This window comes from Ranitomeya variabilis, chromosome 4 (genome assembly GCF_051348905.1).
Source record: "Ranitomeya variabilis isolate aRanVar5 chromosome 4, aRanVar5.hap1, whole genome shotgun sequence".
In the NCBI taxonomy this organism is placed as follows: domain Eukaryota; kingdom Metazoa; phylum Chordata; class Amphibia; order Anura; family Dendrobatidae; genus Ranitomeya; species Ranitomeya variabilis.
In genome coordinates, this window is record NC_135235.1 from 43,570,893 (window position 1) to 43,591,375 (window position 20,483).

General features: G+C 39.4%; 1 protein-coding gene across 34 annotated transcripts in view; it reads right to left on the reverse strand.

The window, feature by feature from the left end:
• EBF3 (EBF transcription factor 3) overlaps positions 1–20,483 on the reverse strand; it is a 192,478-nt gene that overhangs the window by 38,876 nt on the left and 133,119 nt on the right. For 18 of the 34 annotated variants that reach the window (XM_077258401.1, XM_077258404.1, XM_077258395.1 and 15 more), the window contains exons 9-10: positions 14,201–14,334; positions 13,181–13,307 (exon numbers count right to left, since the gene is read on the reverse strand). In XM_077258401.1, coding sequence (XP_077114516.1) covers positions 13,181–13,307; positions 14,201–14,334 — 261 coding nt within the window. The remainder of the gene's footprint in view (positions 1–13,180; positions 13,308–14,200; positions 14,335–20,483) is intronic. The other 16 variants (XM_077258403.1, XM_077258414.1, XM_077258394.1 and 13 more) reach the window with 1 other exon arrangement.

Here is a 20,483-nt window from a genome sequence, read left to right on the forward strand (position 1 = left end):
AACCAGAAAGGAAAAATCTGTAATGCAGGAAACAAGCTTCTTTTAGCACTGACACGCTATTGTTTTAGCAAGCGTGCAGCCAGCAAAAGAGATATAAGGAATCTGGAGCTGACACACATTTTCCTCCTGACAGAAAACCCTGACTACCATAATAATAACAGGAAGGCATTCATTTGCTTTATTCCAGCTGCTGGTTGCAACCATTAAAACCAGTTCCAGTTTCATTTCAATAATGATCATCTTCCTGTAACTTCCCAATCATGCATTTGTCATAATGCAGTCATTTTCTGGTTACGAACAGATCCTGTTAATGAGGTAGTTTTTCACATTAGTGGCATAACTACATAATAAGAACATCTGCAGATCCCTTTTAAGGGCCAAGAGAGAGCGTCAATGAAAAAGAAAAAAAAAACAGGGGGTTGTTAAATAAGACATAAAAGCCTTTTTTTTATTTTTTCCTGCATCGCTTGGACTTGAAGGAGTCTCGGGTCTGCCACCTGAGTGGATAAGCGCAGGTCGTAATGTGTAAAAATTAAATAAAGTAAAATTAAATTGCTCGATTCGGAGACATTCCTCTAGAGGGTGTTAGCGATTTCAGTGACAAAGTGCTATTTGCTGACAAGTAGTTTACACATTAACCGCCAGAATCCAAGGGGGACAGATGCCAATAGCAATTATATCACCTTGAGGTTATTAAATGTCCTACTGATAAGTAAGTAGGTGAACTTGACCAGGTGTTAAAGACTGCTGTGTTCAAATGATTGTCTGGTAAAGAATGTCTTTTTATTCCCCTGATCGTCCTCAATCGCTTTGATTTCCCAAAAAAATAAAAGTAACATCTCGCTACGGAATTCAAACCGGTTATCTCCGAAAAGGCCCAAGCTAAAAGTCTTGACTATGTCCTCCATACAACTTTGCTTTTTATTTTTTCTGAACAATTTACCCCAAAAAAAATCACAGCTAGACAATATTTATTTTTAATAATTAATCCTTATGATAAGTGATCCACATCTACACTAGAGTTGAGCGAATATGTTCGGAATCGGTTGCCGGATCTGAATTTGCCATATTCGTGCCATACTGGTACCCTATTCATGCCGAATTTATGTTTGACGATCGGTTCTGAAAATATTGTTTATTTCTACTCTCATTGACTCCAATGACGTTCGTCTGTGTTCGGCGAACATTGCAAAAGCAGTATTCACCGACGATCGTAATCGGAACCGAATTTTGAAAAATTCGCTCAACTCTAGTCTGCAACCCATGTTTCTGATATGACGACATCAGCCGCATTCACTGTAAACTGTTCCAATCCAAATAATCTGTATAAGTGTCTTCAGTTTCCAAAAAAGATACAGGAAAGATATATATCTTGGTACTGTCTTTTCAGTTAGCCATTAATAGGTATCAACCACTGAGGACTCTCAATTCAAAAAATCAAGGACACCTTAATTTCTTTTTTTACGGAAAGGTACAAGACCATCCTGGAATTTCTGGGAGGTTGGCAAATCAGATACACTCAAGGGGAGGAGAAAAAAAAACACATAAAAGATGCTACAATCTCACAAAATGCCTTTTTGGCCCCAACACCACCCCACTTAGAAAAAAAAACCTTGCACATAATGCTAAGTCTTTCACTTTATCATCAACTGTCTCTACCAAGTGCATTTCATCTATAAGAAATTCAGATGCTTGGGAAATTAAAATTTCAAAGATCTGCTGGAAAAAAAAAATCAATGAGTTGAGATCGATGCTCATAGAAATTTCATGAACTTTGAACCAATGTGGGCATGATGATGAGAAGTGGTCGGAATCTCATGTTGCAGATAGTTCCCCCGCACAGATGAAATACAGCCTACGGGGCTATGAAGTGGTATACATTTCACAAAGGCTCCACTTTAATATTTTGTCAGACGGAAAGAAAAGGAAATAAAAAAAAAAAGAATAAGAAGAATGAAATTAATTTTTAGTCTATTTCGGTAACAAGTGCATAGATTGAGGGGAGGAAGAAAAAAAAAAGAATTCCTTTTTTTCAGGTGACGTGTTGTAGAACAGGATCTTAAGAGCGCCTAATGCTTTGTACATTAAGATGGCAAAGAAATGAAATCAGTTCCCTTTGCAGCCGATCGCAGGTGCAAATTAATATTGTAAAATGAAGATCAATACATGGACAGGGCAAAATCAATAGTGGCTAAATTATTGCTGCATTTTCCTCCTCATTCAAGATGAGTTGTGTTTTCCTCTCAAAGTCAATACTTTGCAGCTTTTCTCATTAATTTCTCAATAAATTTGGCAATGAATTTCAATCACAGGACTCGGCAGGGTAAGCCGAGCATAGTGAGGTGCGTAGGGAACACAAAAGGCATGGAGGGGCTGAAGGCATTATTCATTTGGAGTCAGCCTTGCTTGTTGAAGCAGCACTAATATCCTTGACTTACTAAGTCTACAACCTACAGGCTATTACAACCTATTTAGTGTAAAAATGTAAAAGAGGATTTGATCCTATTGTGTTCCATTTGACAGAGAGCTGGAAAACTGTACCTTGAAGAAAGGCAATTTTTTTTTATCCAATACAGTGTTTGGAAGCTTTGATCCCTATGGGCATTCCCGAAATCCCAATTGTGAATTCCCAAGGAAATGGCATTTTAGAAGGTTGTAAACACTTCCCGCTTAGCTGATGACACTGTAACAGGCCTTTCACAAGAGGTAGCTCTTGACCTACCCTTTGTTTGACTGACAGCGATCTCTCCCAACCCACACATTTGCCAAGTGTTCATCTATTTTCAGTGGGGAGAGGGGAGAAAGTCACTGCCATGCATTACTGGCAGTGACTTATCTCCACTGAAAGCAGAAAGATTGGGCATTGACATTCCAACTACTCGGATGTTCTCTCCACTGAAGTCTTCTGTGAGGGCAGCGCAAGGAGACCCCTATACACATGGAACTGTAGTCCAGTCCAAAATTGGCCATTAGGATGACATTTATCCGACCTGCTTGAGGACCTTTAGGTGCACGACATTAGTCGAAAGACCTCAATCCATTATGGGTCTATTTCTATACATTTCTGGCAGTGACTTACCGTATCTTCACTGAAAACAAAAAGATTGGGTATTGACATTCCAACTAGTCAGACGTTCTCTCCACCAACATCTTCTGTGAGGACAGCGCAAGGAGACTCACATACACATGGAACTGGAGTCCAGTCCAAAATTGGCCATTCGGTTGACATTTATCCAACCTGCTTGAGGGCCTTAAGGTGCAAGACACTAGTCGGGAGACCTCAATCCATTATGGGTTCCATACATTTATGGCAATGACCTCTCTCCACTGAAAATAAAAATGTTGGGCAATGTCATTCCAACTACTCGGTCCTTCTCTCCTCTGACATCCTCTGTGAGGGGCACAGTACGGAGACCACCATACACATGGGACAAGAGTCCAGTCCAAAATTGGTGGCTCGACTGACTTTCATCTAATGTCCATGAGGGCCTTCAGGTGCAAGACGCTAGTCAGGAGACATCACACCATTATGGACCTAGTTCCAACATATTAGTAGCACCAGAAGGCTCTGAAATCTTAAAGGGCATCTGTCACCAGGTTTTTGCCACCTATTCTGAGAACAGCATAATGTAGAAACAGAGACCTTGATTAAATTTTTTTCAAAATGACAGCAAGCAGCCCAGTAAGTAACACATCACTGGAATTAGGGCCTCTGCTTCTATATCATGCTGCTCTCAGGAAAAACCTTGTAGCAGATTCCCCGTAAGGACACTCCTCACCCTTCATTGACTCCAATGACAATGACACTTTTAAAGATAGCATGGTGCCACCTCATAGTCAACCCCAACTGATAACACCCAATTGTTAATTTATTCCAGGAGGAATAACAGAAGAAAGCATCGATGTTCGAAGAAACGATTCTAGGGAATTATTTTTTTTAATGGGATCTATCATTTGCTACATTTATAAAGTATCTCTTCTAACGTAAACATTCGAAAAGTTGAAAAACAAATGATTAAAAAAATCAAACCACTTTGAATATTACAAGATCTTGCAAAAAAGAAAATCTGACTTTTACTCAAAAATGGGAAACGGAAACTTTAGGTCTAAGCCTAGCTCAAGGCAGCAACCTATAATCTGCTAACTTGCCGAGTTGCATAAATAAATGAATACGCTGCCAAGGAATGATTGACATTTGGCCCGAGTACCTCTCCTGTCATGGACGACTTGAGTGATGCTGGAACCTAAGCTGTTGATGACTTGGTGTATACACACTTATATATGAATGACGGTGACTGGAAGCTGAATAGAAGCAGACTGGAAAGCCTTATGAGACTTTGGTTAAAAAAGCTTGATGTGGACTTGATGCCGAGGACAGTTGTATCATTGAAAGGGACAATCACTAAATCATGGAAATGTCGTTTGACACTAAAAAAAAAAATGTAGCTGCTCGATTTTCCTGTTACACAAAGGAATTTCCTGGTGGATGACTATTGTATTGTGCTGGAACAATTCTGTTTACACTTCAGACACATGATGTTCATTTATAGCTTATTATGGTGCCAAAGAATCGACCAATCCCAGCCCCGCAGGTACGGAGCACCATGTAATAAAATGGGCTATCAGTTGCACTGACTTTACAGTGAAGACTTTGCATTTTGGCAACATGTAATACAATATCTGAAACAGATGCTAATGTCAGATTATACCAGAGCTGTACAACAGATACAACACAAAGAGCTGAGGCCAACTAGGGATAAGACTAGTGGCGACATTTATGAAATATGTTATTCAAATATTCCTTGAAGAAGTTCATATAAGCAAAACTTCGGTGTCTCATGAAAAATCTCAAGTTGACTATGGGGTCTACCACATTATCCCACCTTCATGTTTTATAATGCTGACCAGGCCAAGTCTGATGTAATACGAAGTGACATACATAGCGGCTATCCTTGAGTTTCTTTACGATTGACCCCCTCATTAAAGAACCTCTGGCCTTCTGAGTTTTCATGTATTTATGACTACATTCTGAAAACTGTTTGGAGTAAGGAACAAGACTATATATTGAGGCTTCAAACACTCAAAGTGTCTAATATAAATATTAAAAGTGGTCCACAGAGACAATCGAAGCATATTCTCCACCAGAAAGTTAGTACCATCTAAAGGAAGCCATTCTGGAAGTCAACAGCCAAACACTGCAACATGACGAGGGATGTCAATCAACCAGAAACCTATATGTAGACTGGAGTTTCTGAGTATTGCTCCTTGTCATTTTGGTGGGCTAAATGAGATGCCATTGAGCAGGTCTCCAATAGGGTTCATTAGAGAGAAAAGCTTTTTTCTCCTGGAGGAGAGATGATTTGCACATTTTTTTTTTCCATTGATCATTCCCTGCAAGACCCCATTTTTCATTTGCATCTCCGTAGTAAGAACCAGTTGCACCCAAAGTCAATCTGGGCATCTAAGGTGATAAAACAATAGGGAAAGAACTTATAAAACTAATTTGAAATGATACTTGGCTGCAAGAAAAACATTTTAATTGAGGCATACAGTATGTCCATGCATGCCACTGTAAATGTATTGTTTACTCCAGGGGCGAATATACCATTGGTGCACCTTGCAGCCACATAGGGACACAAGAGGTAAGGGGGCCTTCTTCCACCTCTAAAGCAGGTGGAATTGTGCAATATGATGATCTTTTCAGCTACAAAGGGCCCCAATAGTGTTCTTCCACAGGAGTCCTTTTCTGTATATGTCTGCCAACGGTCCAATTCTAGAAATTTTTTTTAGAAGCAGCTTTCAATGGTCTAGAAAAATAAAATGAGTAATTCACACCTTATCAACCCTATGCCACTTCCTTACCAATGCCACTCCTCCCTGCCCTAATCATACAGCAATCTCTACTCACCTGGCTCCGGTGATGCTGACATGTGACAACTTCAGCCAATTGCTCATCACATCAGTAATCTCTTTTGTGTGATTTGCTGTAGTGGTCACATGTTGTTGTTACCAGAGTCAGGCAACCAGACGTTTAGCAGATCTGGAAGGGGATTAGCAAGGTGTCTTCCTGGAGCGTAACAATATTGTATCTTACAGTTATTTGGTTCTTTAGAAGGACGTAGATCTGGGGATTTATTCTGACGGAATATAGGCTGAACTGGATGGACAAATGTCTTTTTTCGGCCTTGCTAACTATGTTACTATGTATGTTTAGGTGTTTTTTTACCCTTTTTGGTATTTTGGATCATGGCCTTTTAAAAAAAATGATTTGGTTGAACAACCCCTTAGAAGGGTTATTCAGTGGTCATTAGGGGCCACAGTCGGTCAGTAAGGGTGTTGTGAGTTGAACCCACACCAATTTAATATTGATAGCCTAGCCTACCCTAATTTTGATGAACTGGATAAACTCTTTAGGTCACCTTTTTAGACCTTACCCATCGTGTCCGAAAATGAAGGAAACTGATGCTCAACACTGAACTCAATGGAAACAGAGGACCTCGTAAAAATTATATTTTGTATTTCGAAATCCATCAAACTTTGTTAATTTACCAGATAAAAAAAACAAGATATAGATATCTGATCCCAAAAACATCCCAGCATGTATTGATCGGAGCCTCAATGACCTCTTTGTCCTTATTTTAAGACAAATGACTGTCTACATTATGTCAGTTTTGGAGTAACAGAGTCGATACCTTCACCTTGACTCGGAAAGTTCTGATAAAGTCGTCCGGAGTTACCAAAACTTGAAAAGATATAAAATACAACATCCTATCATGAAATAGAAAAAGCCTCTTGGTCACAGCAGCCACACAGTCAGGGAAATAATAAAAAAAAAATAAAAGCGAGATAGACAAATGTGTCTTGTTAGCAACAGCCAAAAAGCGCTTGACTTGTACTAATAACAAAAAGGCTATGTTGGTCACTATGGGTTCAAAGACGAAGCACCCTGTCACCGACTAGCTTGGAAAATTAGCAAATAATGTTTCCTTTCCTTGATAAATGGCAGACAGTTCTCTCTCACCAATCATTTTTTAACATTTTGATGCATGTCTACGATCCCGCCGGAGGAACAGAAAAGTTTACCGGCCCTCAATTTTCCGATGATGAATGGGACACTGTAAATGTGCGATTTCTATATGAGGTATAGTTCATTTTAAGCAATTCTAGTAAATGCGTGTCACTGATTAGGACAAATAGTCTGCTTGTGCAATAGCACGAATGCTATGTCTTATTCCTCAGACCTCCTCTGAGACACTGAACAGGAGTGGTGGTGGTGGGGGAGCTTAGAAACAAGGACAAAAATATTAAGAAAATAAAAAACAAAAGTCTATCTATAAATTTGTAAGAAGCCAATGTATTCCTTGACAAAAATCACTTGCGGCAAATTGTCTTTTTGCATATTTGTAGATATATAGTTCTTGGAATTTTAAATTGTCCCATGTGCCCTTTTTGGAGATGTTTGGTTAAAAGGCAACAAACAAAAGGGCACCGATTCATTTAATATTTCATGCAGACAAGTAATATACCATTGTCAGCTTGATCAATGTGTTGCCAATAGAGAAACAGCAAAGAACAGCTGCAGACCGGGCAGGTTCACAACAAAAGACATTGCAGGACGCACATAATACCGGAGATCTAGAAAATAATGCCATGGAGCTATAATTACAAAACACAAATCTCGGCGAGGCAACGTGCTCGGGACAGCAGCCCTAGGATATTTAAAACTGTCTGGAACGCTGGGGTAAAATGAAAGGTTAATTGGGAACTTTTTATAATGCAAAATATACTTTTGTAGTTTGGTAGTTGACACCATTTCGATAGTGGCCATTGGGGCAATTTATAGTGGAGCAGAATTTAGCAACAATCACACGGATACATTTCTTTCTTTACCTAAATTATTGGATTAGCTGACCCCCATTTTCATCACTTGGAAGGATTATGATGAATAGCTCGAACTTTATTTGAAATAGTTCCTTACGTTTCGCCCTGAATGGGATGAGGTGACCAGGATCATGCCGTTTTTACGAGGTAGGTAGTTTGGAAGTTGTGGGATAAGTGGGGAGCACGGTTTTTCACACCAGTTTTTACTCTTCTTCATAGGGTATTTTGAAGGGATGCTTTGTTAGGATGGTAGCACACTAACTTACTGATCTTAGGATCACTAAACTTAAAGGGGAACCAACCTATTGGACAAGTGTCAGATCTGCTAGGAGAATGCCATAGAGCAGGATGAGCTGAGCAGATTGATACATAACTTTGTGGGGAAAGAGTCATAATTACTTGTAATTTATTCATTTAAATCCCTGCTCTTTCCATGCTTAGTAGTCCAGTGGGCGGTCCTACTCACTGACACAGAGATTAGGACTACCCACTGGACTCCTAAGCATAAAAAGTGCAGGATGTAATATAAAATACAAGATCTACTGAATCTTTTCCGACAAAACTATATATTCAGCTGCTCCCGTTCCATAAAATGATGATATCAGAAATTATGTTCAACATGACAGGTTCCCTTTAAGAGATCTAACTGGTGACCACCGTTTGACACTGCGCTATAATTAATAATTGCTCCCTATAAAATTATGCATTCAGACCAAAATTATTGTAAGTCATCGATCAGTCATCGCTCCTCAGTTTTCTAAATTATTAGGCAGTTTTGTAATAGAACCAAATAACAGAGTACTGGATGTGCCACATTATGGTTAGGCGGTCCTGCTCATATTAAGGTCATTTTTGACACATGGTAAGGTTTTAATACTAGAGACAGTGTAGGACCGTCCTGATTTGGGTATGCCTTGTCGCGGTGGGATGGTTTTTGCGCTTTTTTTTATCAAAAACTGTGTTTACTAAGTACCCTCTGTTATTTATATGCATTGTTGCTTTTTACTTACAGCAGGGTATATGTTCATTTTCTATCTTAAGGGTTTGCCACATTTATGTCACATTATAGGATGCCTGATTAAAAGAATTTGGCTTGTTAAGTAAGTGTGAATATTTATGTTATAAATGTAAATTTTTTTTATCCACATGTACCCCAGAATCTGACCCAGTGTCCCAGCCATACTGCCAAAGTCACAATGTGCAGAAGCCAAAGCGTGCGGTAAGCTGAACAAATGAAGTAGCTGTGAATTATGATAGAATAAAAATCCTATGATTTGTGGGAGGTAATTAGCAGTCATTTGCTCAGCGAATACAAGTTATTTGTTTAAAGTGCGCTGACCTATGAGACAGCTAGTTTGTCTTGCCTGTGATGGGAAGGACTATTGACTCCAAACTGTGTGGCGGTGTCAGTGATAGAATCACATTTGAATGCACACAAAAGATCATTAAAGCGGCCACATCTCATGTTTCTCAAGTGGAATAGAAGATAAACTGTGTCATGTGCTGCAGGCCAGAAATCAAATACATATGTTACCAGAAGAGATATTACTGAAAGTGAAATAGAAGCATTATGCAGGGTATATCGACGACATCCTGCTGCAACACAAAAAGTATTTCCTTAAAAAATTCTAAAATTTTGCTAGTAATTTAAATGTTTCAGACAAGCCAGGGGAAATTAAAATGGCCAACATTATAGGTCCTGCTAGACTTGCTGCCCAGATTTCCTAGTAGCCTGAATGGTAAGCCAATATAGTAAGAATGAAGAAATAACTGCCCAACAAGGTAAGTTTGCCATTCAGAAGTCTGGAAAAAATGGAGGATGACTCTAGAAACTATAACAGTATCAGATGCCTTAAACTGTCCATACACATTAGACTTATGTCAACCGAACCCGCCGATATTGATGGGTTTGGCCGACAATCTTATATGTATGGGGTCACTGGCTAAATGATGGTCAAGAGTGGTGTCAAACAGGCATGTCCAATTTCGGACTTCAGATCGCATTGTTCTCCTTGAGTTTAGCTACTGGCCGACATGTGAGTCAGCTACTTTCTCATAGAGAACACAGAAACGCTCAGACGAATGTGCACTCCTGCGTATGAGAGTTGGCTGAGATTGCTGTCAGCCTTGTTTCGACCAACAGACATCTAATATGTATGGCCGGACTTATATAGTCGTATAAATTAGATGGAAGGGCATGACTCAAAGGATACGTAGATGAGAGCAGCCCAATGGATAATATTTAAGACCTTGTCTTGGCTATGGATTATGTTTTTGAGAACCACAAAGGGGCTTCACAAATAATTTGTTTAAAGGCACCCATACACATTAGATCACAGTTAGCCAACTCCACCTATATTGGTAAGTTGGACCGACAGTCTATGGGGGCTTCCTAACTATCCCCTGGCAGGTGATGACTGGGGACAGGAGGATCGGCCCTTTGGACTTTCAACTGAGTTTTTTGGTTTATCTCCCTGTAGATGAGCCACCACTTGAGGAACCTGGTAGTAGATCCCTCGTAGAGAACACAGGAGTGCTCCTAAGTATGGGGAAGAAGGGAGAAATACCTTTTGGCCAAACAATCAGTCAGCTGACAATTATCTACAGTGTATGGGACTTTTACACTAAATATCAACCACTGACCAGAACAGCTGCCTGAGAATGAATTTCCCAGCCCATGCTGGTTAAAATCACACTCAAAATCACTTGTTCATTGGTAGGTTCTACCGTGATAAAATGTAACCAGTAACTTCAAAGTCTCAATTCCAGTCAAACTGGGCACTACCAGACTCTGTGGGATTTACAGCTTGAGAAGAACAATGTGTTCAGCCAAACTTAGTCCTAGAAGCTGCCTGCATGTTATAAATACTCTGCTTGATGGATGTAGTGTTGTGTTTGAATTGGAGAAGACATATCTTCAACTTTAGGAGAAACGTTTTCACAAGTCAATTTATTAGAACAGTTTCCTGACATTATGAATGTGCTGCTCAGCTCCACTTTCCATATTTAATCAATGGATCAGCATGTGCTTCCAAAAAATTCAGAGCCAATATAATCCTCGAATAAGGGCTTTATGTTCTCTGCTTTGTTTACACATAAATTAATAATGGCCCTTTTTGTAATCTATCCAGTATTGATAACATATAAATGGAGTGGAGTCTGTATTACAGATTTGTACATAATTTGTCAAGCCACCATTGAACATTTCATAGTTCCGTAAAATCTATGATCTTTTTCAGATCCAGAATGTGTCACCCATGGGGGTACTGTAGCTTATAACTGTGATTTCATATGGAGACAAGCAGATGTTTCTTATCTTAGATTCATATGAACCTGATGGGGAAAGGTACATGCTCCAAAAGAGAGAACACTACCAGAGTATCTCCTCTGGAAGAGAGAATATATCAATAATATGGTCTCAAACTATGGACCCTTCATTGAAGCTCCTTGGGTGTAACTCAGCTGTGTGCACGGCAACATAGCCAAAAAATGTATCCACAATAGTCTTGGGTAGCAGTGTAACTATTGGAGTCAAAGGGGATACAGCTCTGGTCAGGACTTGAAATCCAAGACCCATCTCACATGGTCTTGTAGCTAAACAGTAAAGACTTTGAGTCTTTCAGTGCTTACATGCCCATTGGTTGCCATTAAGACAGGAGAGTGAAGAAGTCATTTTTTTAGGCGGGTTCTGTTTTGGCCCCTTATTTTTTATGTCAGATCTGAAGTCTGCCTTTAGTGTCTGACCTGGGGTAGGAATAAAGCATTCCATAGATAGCAGTCAAATGATCAATTGGCCGATAACTATCTCTCCCATACAGAGGAACGCTCAAGCCAGCCATTGGTAATCTAATGGGCTGGATCTGTCTCCCAAAATTATTTGTCCGGACAGAGTCAAGAGGCCCCCATACACATTGGACTGGTATCGGTGAGTTTGGCCTACTTTAGTCTAAAGTGTATGGGGGCTTTTAAGCGTCTGGTTTGGGGTGTGGTATAAAAGACGAGGGCTTTCAAAGTTTTTCAAGGAGCCTAACTTACTTCTTTCTAGATTTATTTTAATATTTCTTTCACTACAATTTTACATTATTAATATGATAACGCTCAAAACGACCAGATGCGATATAACCAGCCTATAGTGAGCGGGCAGCAGACAAAAGGAAGACTTTCTAGTGATGTTCTTGCTCTATATTCACACATAACAATGTAAAGTAAAACACGTCATTCATACTCCAGAACTTTGGGTATATGGCGGTATCAAGTTAAACATTCCTAGTGCACGTAAATGAATCAAATTTTGGAAAACTTAATATTTACAGATTTTCTCATATGTAGTAATTACAATGCATCATGTACCATCACTGAGACCAGTTCATCAGTATACAGCTCCGAATCTGCTCAGAATACACAACTGCCCAACAAATTCTCCCTTTTAAATAAGGTTTGCTATATTACTAATACAATTCCGGCTTAAATTAAAAAATACATTGTAAGACCCCCACCTCACCCCACTCCCCTCGCTGTGTGATTAGTAAAAGAGCAGACTGATCCAATGTTACTTAGTACCAGTATATCGCCACTTATTCGCTTCAATCTAGAAGGCAATATACTATTAACTGGCAATTACATACAGAATGATTGTTAATTCTTCTCTTAAGTGCAAGCTGCTTGGAAACTGTTATCTCTCTCTCTAATTTTTGACCTTCTTACAACAGGGTGAGGTGCACTGGGAATACAAAGGACCTGTAGAAAATAGCTGGACATGTCATTGTGACTCACTCTTTTAATTCACCGTGCTAATCAACTGAACTGCCACATTCTCCCAAGGTAATTGTATCTTCATAATTGTTGAAAGGAGCAGGCAATACAGAACGGATAGTCTGGGGTTTGTCCTTTCTTAGTATAATGAGAAACTGTGCCGTCAGTATTTGTTACTGTAAGAACCTCGAAAAATAAAGAGGACCTTATTCTCCTTCTATTTACTGAGCACTTCAGATTTAAGTACTTTATAAAGCGCCTGGTTATCACACCACTCTCCCCTTTCATTATCTGGAGGCCTCGTTGCCCTATGTTACATCTCATACTGAGAAGGTTAAATGTTACTGTGGCTGAGAACACAATATACTGTGATAGGAACCAGATGCTCACAGTACAACATCCCTTCTCTACTGAAAAAAAACAACACGTCATTCGCTGGGTCTAAAAATTGCAGCTGCCCCATCATGAAAAAATGTTATTAGCAGCAATACATTTTGCATATGTTGCATATCAAGCATGCAAATCTATAAGATTTATGGGAACTTACCGGTATAAACAAATCTTCCAGGGGCGCCTTTACAGAATTGCTTAGATTTGTAGGAAAGTGTGACTTCGACAACGCCAGGAATGTGTCTGGGTGGGGTTTGGACTCTTATGGCATGGGGTGTAATCAACTAATAGGGAAGAAGAAGGAAAAAAAAGACAGTTTTAGGGATCAATATATCTTCCAAAAAGGCACAATTGAATATTTTAATACATTCTTAAATTTTTTTAAAAAATTGATTTTTTTATTTAACTCTTTGAGGCTATTTCGGCTTCCATTTTAAGATGCAGTAGACTCGCTAAATAGATGTTGTCCTTGAGTGTTGTGACTAATTAGCAATCCAGTTCTGCTATATCTATATATGCAGGGGCGCCTTTACAGAATTGTTTGGAAAGTGTGACTTCGACAACGCCAGGAATGTTTGGACTCTTATAACATGGGGTGATAGTCAGCTAATAGGGAGGAAAAAGAGGAAAACAAAAAAAAGTCTTAAGGGGTCTATATATGTCTTCCAAAAAGACACAACTAATTTTTTTTTATTTAACTCTTTGAGACTGCTTCCATTTTAAGATGCAATAGACTCGCTACATCGATGATTTCTTTGGCTGTTGTGAAGAATTAGCAATCTATTTATACATTTAAAGTGGGGAAAAAAACTCATGATAGACCAAAAGATTTGCTAGGGGAGGAACAAGTAAAATAGTCTGCAAGTTATCCTTGAATTGGGTTTGCAGGAAAGGCCACAGGGCACGATTTACATGAAAATTGCCTCCATATGGCAACACCCATGCCGGCTCCTAGTAATTTTTAACACTAATTGGTCAATTGTGCTGAAAGGTCTGTTGTGGATTTCCACTAGGGGGCCTAGACGTGCCTCGCTTTGCGTTGTCCGAGCTCTCCCACCACATGGATAAAAAGATAGTTTGATATAAAGCCTCTTGATACCGCTTGTCAATTGACTATCGACATCTCGTTGGTGGAAAGGCGCTCTAGTTCAAAAGCCGGCTGATTCCTACGTCTTACCTCGCTCCACACCAGCATCGTTCCAAATACCACTTGTAAACCATCAAAGAAATTATCTCCAATAATGATGACGGTTGCTCCACCAGTGGTCCAGCCTTCACTTGGACTGATCGCTTTTATGCATGGCGTAGCTACTTGTTTGGAGAGAGGGATGGGTTGGTAAGAGGAGGGGAGAGAAGGGAAAAAAGGAAAAAAAAAGTAGAGAGAGAGGAAAGTTAGTTTTCTTATTTCCTATAGAACGTATCCTCAACGGCAAATGACAAATCATGTTCTAAAGGAAAAAAAAAAAGTGTATAGCAAAGATATATAAAAGAACAAAAAACAAATGCATGAAGTTTTTTTTTGTTCATGGCATTCATAAAATAAAGAAAGGAACAGTCATACATCAGCATGGAAATGTATTTAAAGGGAACTGTTACATGTTTTATAAAGCAAAGGCCAAGTAGATTGCCAGTGAGTAAGAAAAATGGCTTAATACGGCAAATTACGTGTCAAAGCAAATATGGCTATTACAAATGATTAAGCGCCGCGTGCATGTGGCATGTCGATTTATCTGCTTTACTGTACAGATCTAAGCGCAGTCAATCACAGGCTTGTTGAATGAAATGGAACAGCAAATGTGCAGAATTTGGATTCTTTGTAAGCAGCTAATTGGGTTGGTTGATTTTTTATTTTTTTTTCTTCCCATCAGCGATCTTTGCCTTTGGTTCAAAACTTAATTTTCTTCCTCCATTCTATAATTACTACTTTTCAGTTTTCATGTTAGGGGAAAAAAAAAATCAAAAGCTCTATATTAATACTTCTGTCAAAGGTACACATTTTACATCTAATATTGTTTGTCGACATGAATCCCTGGGCCATTTACTTGACCTCTCTTTGTCTCTAGAGTCTTCGCATTTGCATGAGTTATTACAATGCTCTGGTGGGGTAAGCGGCACAAGCCGCACTAGTCACTCCAGGCTCACAGCAGCCTGTAAAACTGTGGCGAGGCTGGGGCTGAAGGCTGCTCAGCCTCCGCGAGAAGGGCTTTGTTCTTCACTTTGATCAGCCTTCCTTTTACACGGTGTTGACAGACCTTTTTTACCAGCTTTGATGGTCTTTTGTATGCTGACTTTCATGCAAAGGAGCAGATCCTAAGATATACACTTTCCCTATTACAAGTATATTCCCTTCCTCCATATCTCACCTGCAGGGGTTGGTTTGACAGTGCTGTATTATTGATTGTCCTCAAGACAATATAAATGCTCCTTTTGTTGTTGTTCCTATGCTGTCGTCTCTTTGGAGAGCGCCACGCTCGCTGACATCTACTTAGCATGCTGCAATGGATGCTCCGTCTCTGTTATACGAATGTGATGACTTGGGGTATAGGTCTAGGCTTCAGGACATTGAGTCCATGTTAAAAAGAACCTGTCACCCTTCTTGACATGTCTGTTTTAGTAAATGCTTGCATTCCCCCCCCTCAAATAACATCTTTTCTCATAACTCTGTCTTCTACCATCCCTCTGTTATTGCTCCTGAAAATGTAACTGGATGACATCATTCTCCTTTTCAAAGGGGTGTGTCCTTAAACATTCTGCCCTGATTGGACAGCATGAGTATAAAGGGACACACCCCTAATTGGCATCCTCCTTGTCCCTGAACATTCTGATATTCCGAGCCCTGATTGGACGCTATCAGTGTACAGGGACACACCCCCAAGTTATAGCACCCAATTGTGATTCTTTTTGTTTTCTAAATTTCCAAGAGAAATAACAGAGGAAAAAGTCCAAAAATTATCCCGAATGGATAATTTATGGAGAACATAGATATTTACTAAACTTTCCAGGATGTCCAACAGATCCTATTTAAAGTAAACTTACAACAATCAATCCCGTAATCATCTCCTTTTTTTTTTTTTTACATTTTTATGAGTTTCTCAATAGCTTTGTATAATAGGCATCCAAGCATCTTATCTCAGAACTTTGTGTTCTACCATCCCTCTGTTATTCCTCCTGAAAATGTAACAACTGGATGACATCATTCTCCTTTTCAAAGGGGTTTGTCCTTAAACATTCTGCCCTGACTGGACAGCATGAGTATAAAGGGACACATCCCTAATTGGCATCCTCCTTGTCCCTGAACATTCTGACATTCCGAGCCCTGATTGGACGCTATCAGTGTACAGGGACACACCCCCAAGTTATAACACCCAATTGTGAATCTGTTTTTGTTTCTAAATTTTCAAATGAAATAACAGAGGAAAAAGTCAAAAAATTATCCAGAATGGATAATTTATGGAGAACATAGATATTTACTAAACTTTCCAGGATGTCCAATAGATCCTATTGAGGCTGTGTGCACACGTAGCATATTTTTCACGTTTTTTTTTGCGGTTTTTCGCTATAAAAACGCTATAAAACTGCGAAAAAAACGCTACCATTAAGCATCCTATGTAACAGAATGCATTCCGCATTTTTTGTGCACATGCTGCATTTCTTTCCTGAGCGGAATCGCATTCCAGAAAAAAACGCAGCATGTTCATTAAAATTGCGGAATCGCGGCGATTCTGCACCCATAGGAGTGCATTGATCTGCTTACTTCCCGCACGGGGCTGTGCACACCATGCGGGAAGCAAGCAGATCATGTGAAGTTGGTACCCAGGGTGGAGGAGAGGAGACTCTCCTCCACAAACTGGGCACCATATAATTGGTAAAAAATAAAAAATTAAAATAAAAAATAGTGATATACTCACCCTCTGATGGCCCCCGAAGTGTTCCCGCCTCTCCGGTGCATGATCTCTCTTCCGTTCCTATAGATGATGTGGTTCAGGACCTGTGATGACGTCACTGTCTTGTGATTGGTCGCGTGACCGCTCATGTGACTCACGCGACCAATCACAAGACAGTGACGTCATCGCAGGCCCTTCACTGCACTCCAGCTATAGGAACGGACGCCGCTGAGGTCTGCAGGTGAGTATAACCATGTTTTTTATTTTTTTTATTATTTTTAAACATTTGATCTTTTACTATAGATGCGGCATAGGCTGCATCTATAGTAAAAAGTTGGTCACACTTGTCAAACACTATGTTTGACAAGTGTGACCAACCTGTCAGTCAGTTTTCCAAGCGATGCTACAGATCGCTTGGAAAACTCTAGCATTCTGCAAGCTAATTATGCTTGCAAAACACTAGTTTTCTGCGGGTATATGCATGCTAATTCTGCATGCGATATACCCGCGGCAGGAGGCGCAGAATTGCCGCGGAAATTTCCGCGGCAATTCTGCAACGTGTGAACTTAGCCTGAAAGTAAACCTACAACAATCAATCCCGTAATCAACTTTTTTTTTAAACATTTTTATGAGTTTCTCAATAGCTTTGTATAATAGATATCCAAGCATCTTATCTTATAACTTTGTGTTCTACCATCCCTCTGTTATTCCTCCTGAAAATGTAACAACTGGATGACATCATTCTCCTTTTCAAAGGGGTGTGTCCTTGAACATTCTGCCCTGATTGGACAGTATGAGTGTAAAGGGACACACCCACATTGATAACAGCCAATTGTGAATCTTTCATTTGTTTTCTACATTTCCAAGAGGAATAAAGGAGGAAGAAAACAAAAAATTATACAGAACTGTTAATATAGGTATTTACTAAACCTGCCAGGAGGGGTGACAGGTCCCATTTAAAGTAAACCTATCCTACAAGTATCAATTCCGTAATCTACATTTTTCTACAGTCTTTTGACATTTTTATAAGAGTTTCTCAATAGCTTTGTATAATAGGTATCCAAGCATCTTATCTCATAAGTCTGCATCCTACCATCCCTCTGTTATTCCTCCTGAAAATCTATAACTGGGTGACATCATTCTCCTTTACAGGGGGTGTTTCTCTACACATCAGGCACTGTCAGTCCTGATTGGACAGAATCATAGTGTGACACCCCCCCCCCCCCCAACTGATACCAGCCAAAAGTGATTTTTATTTTTATTTTTCAAAATTTGCAGGAAGAAGAAAGGAGGAAAAAAAAAAAAATTCTGATTTTTTTTATGACGAATATAGGTAAACATGCCAGGGAAAAATCTATAACTGGTGGAGAATGTTTGATCTTGAATGATCTAGGTCTTTTTTTCAACCCATGTAACTATGTCATATGTCCTGTTTAAAATAAACCTATTTCTACAAGAATCATCTAATTTTTTTTTACACTTGTTTGACATTTTTATGAGTTACTCAAAAGCTTTACATAACAAGTCCTCAAACATCTTTTCCCGTAACTCTGTGTTCTACCATCCCTCTGTTATTCCTCCTAAAGATGTATAAAGAAGTGAATAACTGGATGGTACATTCTCCTTTTAAAAGGGGTGTGTCCTTGCACAATCTGACACCCCCCCAGCTCTGATTGGACAGTGTCAGAGTGGTCAGGGACACACCCCCAACTCATAACACCCAGTAGTGATTTGTTCTTCTTCTATATTTACAGGAGGAATAACAAAGGAAGAAGAAGAATAAAATGTATAAATTTCTCCAGAACTGTTATTTTATTAAGAACGTATATTTTTACTATACAGGCCAGGATTGATGAGAGTCCCCCTTTAAGAAAAATTAACCTCGTAGCCACCTACTTATTTTTTAACAGGTTTTTTTTGTGTTTTTACAAGAGTTACTAGAAAGCTGTGTATAATGGGTCCTCAAGCCAAGTAACAAGGCCCAGGTGTCTCGAAAGCAAACACGTGCGAGGAGCTGCGACACAAGGGTTGAACGTCGGTCCTCGTCCTAACTAACGCTATGGCTAATCACCACTCGCTATTGTTGTTTGGAGCACTTCAGACATGCCACCTTCCTTTGTTTGCTTTGACGTTAGACCAATGGAGGTTATATTTGCTTATTCTATGTGCATATCCCTCCGCAACAGAGGAACAGAGCACACACTGAGAACCTGCCCTTAACTAGCGCTGTTGACTTCATGCTAATAAGTTCATACAAATTTTCATTTCTGAGGCTTCCGAATGACATTTGCTTTTCTTAATTGCATGGAGAGCATTTGAAAAGGATCAGATCTCTAAAGACTGACAAGTCTCCACACGGGGAGTGACCTTCATCAGCACAGCCAATTATGGCAAATAATTCTCCAAAAAAAAGAAGAAAAATAAAAAAAAGAAATATTACAGTAAACAAATTTACTTTGGAGGCTTGAAAAAAAAAAAAGGAGGGAAAAAAAAATAAAAAAAAAAAGAAACTCGAAATCCATGGCAGGCACAAGAGGTTTTCTATCTGGCAGCTGGGACTCACTGAAAACACAGATTGTCTAGGAAGTTCTAGTGCCTGGGAGTGGGAAAAGAAACAGAAGCTGGCTCGGGATATTCCGATAGCCGTCCTCCGCCTGCTTGTATTTGCATACATTTCAATGCACATATAGAGGAGGAACATGTGTTCTATGGGAACCATAGCAAAATGAATTACACAGACAGTGTTGGAGATCTAATGATATACGTGCACAATGCACTGAAACAGAAGAGTAGGGGAAGAGCGCGAGAGAGAAAAAAAAAAAGGAAAACTTTCCTATCGTTGGGGTGTTGAAAGCACAACCCACACACATGGCACAGCCTGATCCCATCTTATCGCAGACCCCTCTCACAGTAATGACACAACTATATCATTAAAAATCCCGAAAATCGTTACTAGAGCACTTTTTGCTTAATTAATAAGGGAATATCTTTGATATCACCTCCTCGTTTCATGTTCATTAATTACGGACAAGAAGTAGATTTGTCATATTTTATTTTTCACGACATGGAAATATTTTGAAAGACGTCAACATTTGGACAAATATTTGAATTTTTGCTTGTTTCTTTGGATCACTTTTTGCAATCCTTTTCTTTTTTGTTTGTTTTTTATACTTTTTTTTTTCTTGGGTCACGTATAATTTTTATTAGTAAACATCTTCATTCTAGCAGTTTTGATTAATCAGCCGAGTCTCTGGAGTAATATCACAGAATTTGTCACCTTTTTCCGAATTCACAATATTGAGACACTCAAACAGGCCTAATCTTGCCTCATGAAGACTCCTTTGTTCTGCCTGCTAAAATGTCTTGTAATTGTGCTTAGGATGTCCAGATGGCTGGCTGATACTCCAGCTGATAGGATTATACCTTTTACCTCTCTTAGGGCCATCTGTTCTCTTTAACTCACTAAAACCCTGCAGCCTGGATTCAGTTGTCATTATTGCATAAACCTAACTGCATTACAAGTACTTGGCATGCAAATCAGCTCTGTGCTGCAGGCCTGGTGGGGCTGGGATAGAA